The sequence below is a fragment of the Staurois parvus genome, unplaced genomic scaffold, assembly GCF_062004578.1.
Source record: "Staurois parvus isolate SC_StPar_1 unplaced genomic scaffold, SC_StPar_1.0 ptg000017l, whole genome shotgun sequence".
NCBI lineage: Eukaryota > Metazoa > Chordata > Amphibia > Anura > Ranidae > Staurois > Staurois parvus.
The window spans coordinates 4,965,365-4,975,525 of NW_028317813.1; the positions used below are offsets into that span (position 1 = coordinate 4,965,365).

At 40.9% G+C, this 10,161-nt stretch overlaps 1 protein-coding gene across 1 annotated transcript in view; it reads left to right on the forward strand.

Annotated features, from left to right (window-relative positions):
* Positions 1-5,056, forward strand: part of RB1 (RB transcriptional corepressor 1) — a 279,061-nt gene extending 274,005 nt beyond the window's left edge. The window contains exon 27 of the mRNA XM_089679104.1: positions 490-5,056. Within this exon, the coding sequence (XP_089535230.1) occupies positions 490-563 (74 nt within the window). The 3' untranslated portion in view covers positions 564-5,056. The remainder of the gene's footprint in view (positions 1-489) is intronic.
* Positions 5,057-10,161: the final 5,105 nt, after the last annotated feature.

Sequence of the window (10,161 nt, forward strand, 5' to 3'; positions counted from 1 at the left end):
TCGCTTCTCTCCTCATTAGGAGAAGTGATCTACACCGCTTCATAAACAGGCAATCAGAAGAGAGCTGTCTCCTCTGGAAATGCCAGAGAACTCAGCAGCGGTCATTTAACACTGCGTGATAAACAGACATCTAAATGGTGCAATAATGCAAAAAGGGAATGTACCAGGGAGCAGATTTAAAACTACATTGAGATGAAACCTGATTAATTGCAATGAGTAACAACCCTACTTTGTAAATTACATTTTATTTATATGCAAGAACAGTATCGAGGAAATTTTTTTTTTCCCAAAAGTAATCCATTAAAAGTAAGCCATCCAGAGCACACCGAATGATCATAATCCTAATAACTGTAATGAATTCTACAGTCAGCAGCTGAAAAATATAAACTCTTATGAAACCAATACGATCTACCTAGGACTGTGTGAATGTGTAGGAAAACCATCAAACTATTTTCTGTATTTTATAAATGGCATTCTTTTATCTTACAGCATCCACCAGGACCCGAATACAAAGGCAAAAGTCCGAAGAATCATCAAACTGTGTACCAAAAGAAGAGCAATAAGATGGAAGGCTCGGGCTCATTACCATGTGCTGACACTTGATTTTGTCATGTTTATTTTTTTTGATAAAACTCCTTCCTTTATTTATACTATTTTACAAAAGTCGTAGTTCTGGAAATCAAACCTGATTATTCTTAGCCTCAGCAATAGTACAGGCACATTGTCATATCATGCCCATTGCCAGATTGTAAGAGACACAGGAAGCTGCTGCTATGTTTTAGACCCTGTAATATATAGTTAAACAACCCTGTTCTGCACACTCACACCGATCTTGAAGTGCACTATTTTAATGATGATATACTTGAAGTATTGTTTTAATTTTGTGCACATATGTTTTACACCTGAGCCAAAAAGACCATTGTTCTTGAACTGAATTGCCTCCAGTCCTTCCCAGCAGATATCCTAGAGACTTCCCAGTAATATGTGGCTGTATAGTGATGCTATACTGTATTACCAGGGATCCATTCTCTCTACATGCAGGAGATTTAACACACATATTCATGTGTTTTTACTTGCATTGTGAAAGGCCCCATTACAGATCAGCCCAGAAAAATAAAGCAGACAAGACTTTTGAACATGACCATTTTTTTTTTAATAAAATAGATTTCGACACGTACTTTAAATTAGCCTGCAAATTTTTCTCGTATTATCAGTAGTTCATGAAAGTGTATTGTTGCTGAAAAACACTTCAGATACTTTACAACTAAAATAACTGGAGAAAAAAAAAAACACTACAGTGGAAACTACGTGTAGTGGAAGTTGCCATAGCTCACTTCTGCTTTCTAAAATACCTGCCTGCCATGCTGCTCCAGTGGCTTTAGGCTGATGTCACTCAGACAGTTCTGCTAATGGCAATGCATAGCTAGCAGTGAAACCACCTAGAGGAGGCTTCCATTTTTATTTCTATAAAAAATAATTCCTCTTTGAATTCTGTTTGAATCTGTTAAAGTAAGTATGTTTCCATTCCTGCCACTGCTGAGTTGTAAGACATGGTTCTTAAAGCATATATGTGGGCAAAAAAAAAAAAAAGCATATAGTACATCTCTGCAATACATGCTTTCCCTGTTTCTTTTCTTTCAGCAGGTACAGAAAAGTATCTGTTGATCTGCTAGATATCCAGTGGGATTGTACCCTTGTAGTAATGAGCTGACAATGCAGTGTTTTTACCGCACTGAAATCCTAAGCAGTGTTGCAAGCCCAACCTGGTTCTCTTTTGTTGACCCTCAGAACACCTCCTCCCTTCTTCCTTTCTATAGCATAAGGGAAAAGTGTTTTGTAGTCTTTTAGGGGGAGCTCAGGCAGTACTGGCAAAACTGGTTGGGTTTTCAATGCAGCGTTGTCCTCTCTATAGGAAGCTAGGAAGTCACTGGATTTCAGCAGGATCTACAGATATTTTTCTATAGTTGCAATGTTGTTAAAGGAATATAACCCTAATACATAATTCTTGTGTCCCCAAGAAGTATGCAGATAAGGAGCTGACTTCACTCTCATGTTCCTGATCTGCATCTTTATTCCAAATCAAAGACAATCTGTGATGGCAACAGCCTTATTTCTCTCACTAGAGGTTTCCTTTACATTAAACCTGTCATTGGTTTAAAGCTTACCAAGTGGCCTTAACAAATAAAAGCAGGCAGAGGGAGGTCTTTTGCACATGTCTCCGATCTCTGAGCTCTATGGAAGGCCTTAGGCCTGTGACGCTTAACTGACACACTACAGCGTCTATCTTCAAAGTCAGATACTCCTCACATGTATTATTTTATTCTGCAATGTTCTGAGGTTCATACTGCAGGGGATATGCTATAGCACTGACATTTCACCTTGAAATGGAGGTATTTGTGTAGTGAGGTGCATGGGTTCAGGGGCTACTCTAATACTCAGGAAGATTATTAAAGGCATGCACCGCTTAATACCACCTTTTCGCTGTTTAGATGACAGCTTTAATCTTTGGACAGCTTCATTACTCCCAATTGATTTTACTTGTAATCTAATGCTTGTTTAGTGGATTTTTACTCAGTTCCACTGGCTGCAAATGTCTAGCCTGATAATCGCAGTCCCATTTTTTATTAACCAACCTCAAACTATTAAATGCATGATTGTATTGAAAAAATATGTCATGTGGTCAGCCCCCAAAAAATTATTTTAATTATGGGTGACTATTATCCAACGTATCCATCTTTCTGCAAGGGAGTCTCACTCCTCCTGCTGTATGGTGTTCTTAGAGGATATGTCAGTAGGAGAAACACAAGTAAATACTGAAACATATAAACTACATTTAAGTTGAGATTACTCATTGGTTATATTTCTCTCTCTCTCTCTATTTCGCAAAGTATTTACTCATTACAATTTCTTCTAAGGTCTTTTTTTTTAGATTTGTATGTTGGGTGCCTGTGAATCTTAGTAAAATGACAATTTTTGCAGCTAGGCAATTATACCTACTTGTTCTTCCAGCTGTTTAAATAACAAACACTATGCACTGCCTCATGTGTTATAGCTGAGTTCAGTTTCCCTTTTCTTGTTATTTTACAATATTGCATCACATTTAGCTTTGCAAATTTAAAGTTGCCTGTCTTCTACATCTAGTGGAGGCTGAATATGCTCTGTGGTTGAAATCCATCAACGCAACCCTGCGGAAATCTCATCTCACTTCCTGTCCCTGTACTACAATAAGTGGGAGTTTCCCCAAAAAAGGACAGTTCTCAAAATGGCTGCCTTCATAAGGAGATTTCATGGATGAGGTTCTAAATCCTCCCACCTGTATCAAGACTGGAAAAAGGAATTTGGCTTGAGTTCTACTTTAAGAGCACACATACAATATAGTGTTTGAGAAGATGCATACAATGAAGCTACAGAGAAATTGTTAACATACAATGTGCTGTACCGAGCTACAAAAGCAAATACAAATTTGGTGCCTGGTATCTCAAGATTGATAGAAATAGATTTCTCTAATATTAATGTTGTTTTCACAGAAAGGCATTTTCTGTGCTTTGGTTTGCTAAGATCACTGGGGCACATGTAATCCAGTGCGTGAGGCTTGTTGGCCTTTGCTGGGTCTATATGACAGGTGTATTTTAAGGAACCTTATAGTAAGGATGGGCAGATATTATGATATATACACAGAGATGGTATAACTCTAAAATTGTTTGCACCAGTCATAAAGGTCTTTCAGAAAACTGATCACAGACTAGCCACAAGTAGTATCGGTCTCAAGGCCGTGTTCTATATGCATGTTCCAATTCAGTATATTAAAATGACTAACTAGATGGGGAGTAGGATAGTAGAACTGCTATAAGCTATTAACCGGCTACAGTTCAGTGGAACTATCTCTTCTTAGTTTGTGATCTGTACTAATGTGTCGTAAGGGCTATTAATGTAAAACTGAGGGCTGTGTGATTTTATGCTGCATTATTTTATCTGTGTTTTTATTACACAGAAATTGTTTAAAGCAGCCATTCTCAACCATTGTTCCTCCATAAGCTACAAGCGGTTCCCTGACAGTGGCAGATTTACCTAGCAGAGCCACTGGCTTGACACGGACTTCAAAAAAAAAAAAAAACTGGCTTGACACAAATTATATTTTATGGCTGCCTCAAAGGGTGGCATTCCTTCATTGGGCAGAAATGTAAGAGGCTATCTTGCTCTTACTGAACATAGGTGTAAGGGTTCTCTCCCAGACCACCCAAGTAAGAGAACCCTTCATTGAAAAGTAATATATGAAAGCATTTCTCCACCACCAATGTTTGTGTTTTTCTTATACATTATTTTTCAATTTCATTTTGTTATTGTTACTGAAAATTATATAAAGCAAGAGGTGTTTTAGATGATGCACCTTCAGTGTCATATACTCGAACTATGCCATACACTTTATTCTTGTTTTTATTCTTTTTAATTATATCTATAACTAGGTGATCTTGCTAATGTGCCATGGGTTGTAGATATAATTTTATTAAGGGTTCACTGTGGTCTGAGAATTACTTCAAGGGTTCCTCTGGGATTAAAAGGTTGAGAAAGGTTGGTTTAAAGCAAGGGTGTCAAACTGGAGGCCCTCCAGCTGTTGCAAAACTACAAGTCCCATCATGCCTCTACCTTTGGGAGTCATGCTTGTAACTTTCAATCTTGCAATGCCTCATGGGATTTGTAGTTTCGAAACAGCTTGAGGGCTGTCAGTTTGACACCTGTGGTTTAAGGTGTTGCATTTTTGTTTACATTGCAGAAACCTCAATTGTGTTGCTTTGTTTACACATTAGCTTCTCTATATATTGTTTATTGGTTTTGATGCATTTACTGCACACTAGCTTGAGTGAAATGTCAGCAGCCAAATTTGCTCCAACTTTAACAGGGACCTTATTTTCAGTTTCCCTATACAGTTCAGGATTAGCTATAAAATCTGAATACAGGAATCTCTATCACCTAGATAAGTCTGCTGTGATTTATGTTAATGCCATGCGTGTATTTGTAGTCTTTTTTTAGAGAATAAAACAAGCTACTTGAAGCCCAATATGTTGAAACTCTTTGTATTTATCTCTATGAATAAAGTTAAGGCCTCTCAGCTACGAGACAACCCATCTGTTCAGTTCAAACCATCTGTGCTAATATGTGGAATGCAGTTGGACTGAGTTGTCCTCTTATTGGATACAGTTGAATAAATTAGATATTTTGGTTTATCTAAAATCTTTTTTTTGGAGTACATTACAAGACACTTTATATTCATGACTACTGAATGTTGCCACCTTCAGGTAAATGAACTTTGGCCAAAGAAACAGGAAATCCCTGCCCAGGCATAACAACTCTAAGCCTAAGTTTTCTAGCAAGCAATAAGGAAACTGACAAAAAGATGAGGGATCCCTGAGGCTTGTGATGTACTCCAATAAAAGGATGTTACAGGTACACCAAGAATCCTAATTTCTTAACTGTACATCACAGTGCACATCATATTAACCACTTGCTGCCCAAGGCAATTTTGACATTTTTCAGGTTAAAATCAGTACTGTTTGCTAGAAAATTATTTAGAACCAGCTGCAGCCGTGATCCTGGTATAACCACTTGCTGACAGGATATTTTTAGACGTATGCAAGTGGTTAACAACTACCTGGGTTTTCCAAAAGCCCTGAAAATGAGGGGTGGGCAATACTGCTTGTTGCAACAAGCTCAAAAACAGAACAAAGGCGAACACCACTACAAAGCAGCTTGCAAGACCTTTTTGCCTAAAACTGGTGTTCACCGAGGCTTGCACATCCACCTGGTAGAACTTTGAACATATGTTAAGAGAAGACCAGGTAGCAGCGTTACAAATCTGAACAGAAGCTTGATGCTTAACTAAGGATGCACTGACACTGATATTATTTGGTGAAATAAAGAAATTTTATGTTCATTGAACATGATAACTCTTAGCCAGTCTTTGACTCCAAGCGCCTCTGAGGATCGGATCACTAACTGGGTTTTTTTTTTGCACACTCCACTAGCACTTACCGATGACTAGTCTCTATCCTTCACCCTTTAACTCGTATCTTCAATCTCCCTTTCTACTTGCATCTTCTCCAACCTGCTAAAATGTGCTAGTCACCCCAATACTTAAAAAGGCCTCACTGGACCCCTCCAATCTTATCAACCTAAGACCCATCTCCTTACTCCCTTTTGCCTCCAGCACCTTGAAAGCCTAGTCTGCAACCAGCTGAGCTCCACCTCATTGAGAATAACCTTCTCGATCTCCTTCAGTCTGGATTTCGCCTACAGCACTCCACAGAAACTGCTCTCTTAATAAAAAACAACTTACTAGCAGCTAAAACCAACAGTCACCATTCTGTACTCTTACCCTTGGACCTCTCCACTGCCTTTGACACAGTTGACCATCCCCATCTCCTCAAAAAACTCTATTTACTTGGCTTTTGTGTCTGTACTCTACGTTAGTTCAAATCTTACCTATCTCACTGCACCTTCAGTGTCATTTACAACTCTACTTCCTCCTCTCCTACTCCTCTTACTTTCGGGGGTTTCCCAAGGTTCTGTCCTTGGACCTTTCCTATTCTCGATCTCCACTTTTTCCCTGGGTCAGCTGATAGCTTCCCATGGTTTCCAATACCATTTCGAAGTGGATGACACACGAAACGGAGAATTGAATTCAAATACCGTTATTTTCCTTTCCTGAGGAGCTCCATGGCAGCACAGCTGGATGAGGCCCCGCTCAGCCCATGCCTGATCAGGTTGTAACTCAATACATTTTCGACCCACCTCAGCCTAGGCATTCCGTAACTCGTACTACTAAACTGGTTGGGATTTGTGCTGCCATGGAGCTCTTCAGCAAAGGAAAATTATGGTATTTGAATTCAATTTTCCTGACGGCTCCATGTCAGCACAGCTGGGATTTAACTAGCCACACATGGGAGGGTAATGCAAAAATTATTTAATTTCGCCTGGAAGCAGATGCCAAGACACCTCTGCCGAAATCAGCAGTAGTCAAAGCCGCAGGTTCTATACAGTGAGTTATGAAGGTATGGACAAAAGACCATGTAGCTGCTTATCAGATTGTTTCCAGGGAAACGTGGCCCACTGCAGCCCATGAGGTTTAAACCCCTCTAGTGGAATGCACTGTGATCCCCTCAGCCACAGGCAAGCTTCTCGCTATGTAAGCCAAAGAGATGGTCTTGATCAGCCAAATAGCGATTACTCTACTAGAAGCCCTCGAGGCTTTCTGTACACCATTGCTGATGGTGAAAAGATGCTTTGACTTCCTGAGCTCAGAAGTAGCATCCACAGTCTCTCAACAAGTGACCGACATCCAATGGACTTGGGTCCTGGGAATTTTTCCGAAAGGAGCATCAGGAGTGTAATGTCTTGCGTCATGTGAAACCTGGAGGCAACTTTGGGTACGAATCCTAGCATCGGTCTAAGCACGACTCTTATCGGGAAAGAACAACAGAAAAGGTTCTTTAAACCCTAAGGCTGCCAATTCTGAGACTCTTCTGTCTGATGTTATCACCATGAGAAAAGCTGTTTTCAGAGTAAGATGCCATAGTGAAACAGGCTGACTGAAGGTGTCTGATGAGAGGAAGTCAAAAACCAGTGGCAAGTTCCATTTTGGGAAAATCAGAGGCTTTGGTGGTCTTTGGCGGATAGCTGCCTTAAAGAACTGAACCACTAAAGAGAGATACCTATAGGGTACCTGTAAAAGCCTAGAGGGCAGAAACGTGAACCTTCAGGAGTACTCATAGACAGACCCATATCCAGCTCCGGCTGGAGGAATTCCAATAAGAGGTAGATTCTAGGGGTATCTGACGCAAAGCCATGTGTCAGTGCTCTGTCCACAGGAGAGGTACTCGGAGACCTGGCATTCCTGCCAGTACCTTGCATGGCCACAGAAATGCACGCTGGTTAAAATCTATGTGCAATGGCGCATAGACGCGAGCAGGAACACGCATGTGCACTGGCGCATAGTTACGCATGCATTAGCTCAGTTTGGTGCCAGATGGCCTTTATAAGGAAGCTCATCACTTCCTCAAATTACTGGTTGATCTCTGGCTCCCCAGTACCTTTGTCCATGTTCCCTTGCTACTGTGATCTCCTGTTACCAATTTGGCTTGTAACTGGACCTGTCTTCTCTGCCTGACTCCTGATCTGACCCTGGCTTGGCTAATGGATATACTCACCTGCTCTCCTGTGTATGACCCCGGCTATCCTATTGACTACGTCTGTTCCAATCTCCACCTGGCATCTGACCTTGGCTTTGAACTGACTACTCTGTGGTCCTCTGCTGCCCTGAAGGCCTCCATACCTCTCACGTGCGCCACCTGTCTGCAGACACCATTCCAGTACATCAGCTGTGCTCCTGGATGTACCTCTGACAAGCACTCCTACAGGTGACCCATGCTACTTTGGGCCTGACTCCTTCTGCCCCATATCCTGAGGAGTCAGAAACTTAGCCGCAAGGGAAGCCCTCTCTCCTTTGGCCTCTAACACCAGGTACAATCAGGTCCATAAATATTGGGACATCGACACAATTCTAACATTTTTGGCTCTATACACCACCACAATGGATTTGAAATGAAACAAATGTGCTTTAACTGCAGACTGTCAGCTTTAATTTGAGGGTATTTACATCCAAATCAGGTGAATGGTGTAGGAATTACAACAGTTTGCATATGTGCCTCCCACTTGTTAAGGGACCAAATGTAATGGGACAGAATAATCATAAATCAAACTTTCATTTTTTAATACTTGGTTGCAAATCCTTTGCAGTCAATTACAGCCTGAAGTCTGGAACGCATAGACATCAACAGACGCTGGGTTTCATCCCTGATGATGCTCTGCCAGGCCTCTACTGCAACTGTCTTCAGTTCCTGCTTGTTCTTGGGGCATTTCCCCTTCAGTTTTGTCTTCAGCAAGTGAAATGCATGCTCAATCGGATTCAGGTCAGGTGATTGACTTGGCCATTGCATAACATTCCACTTCTTTCCCTTAAAAAACTCTTTGGTTGCTTTTGCAGTATGCTTTGGGTCATTGTCCATCTGCACTGTGAAGCTGCATCCAATGAGTTCTGAAGCATTTGGCTGAATATGAGCAGATAATATTGCCCGAAACACTTCAGAATTCATCCTGCTGCTTTTGTCAGCAGTCACATCATCAATAAATGCAAGAGAACCAGTTCCATTGGCAGCCACACATGCCCACGCCATGACACTACCACCACCATGCTTCACTGATGAGGTGGTATGCTTTCCTTTCCTTCTCCATACTCTTCTCTTCCCATCCATCACTCTGGTACAAGTTGATCTTGGTCTCATCTGTCCATAGGATCTTGTTCCAGAACTGTGAAGGCTTTTTTAGATGTCGTTTGGCAAACTCTAATCTGGCCTTCCTGTTTTTGAGGCTCACAAATGGTTTACATCTTGTGGTGAGCTCTCTGTATTCACTCTGGTGAAGTCTTCTCTTGATTGTTGACTTTGACACACATACACCTACCTCCTGGAGAGTGTTCTTAATCTGGCCAACTGTTGTGAAGGGTGTTTTCTTCACCAGGAAAAAAATTCTTTGGTCATCCGCCACAGTTGTTTTCCGTGGTCCTTCGTGTCTTTTGGTGTTGCTGAGCTCACCGGTGCGTTCCATCTTTTTAAGAATGTTCCAAGCCGTTGTTTTGGCCACGCCTAATGTTTTTGCTATCTCCCTGATGGGTTTTTGTTTTTTCAGCCTAATGATGGCTTGCTTCACTGATAGTGACAGCTCTTTGGATCTCATCTTGAGAGTTGACAGCAACAGATTCCAAATGCAAATAGCACACTTGAAATGAACTCTGGACCTTTTATCTGCTCATTGTAATTGGGATAATGAGGGAATAACACACATCTGGCCATGGAACAGCTGAAAAGCCAATTGTCCCATTACTTTTGGTCCCCTAACAAGTGGAAGGCACATATGCAAACTGTTGTAATTCCTACACCGTCCACCTGATTTGGATGTAAATACCCTCAAATTAAAGTTGACAATCTGCAGTTAAAGCACATCATGTTCGTTTAATTTCAAATTCATTGTTGTGGTGTATAGAGCCAAAAATGTTAGAATTGTGTCAATGTCCCAATATTTATGGACCTGACTGTATATGATACCATGAGC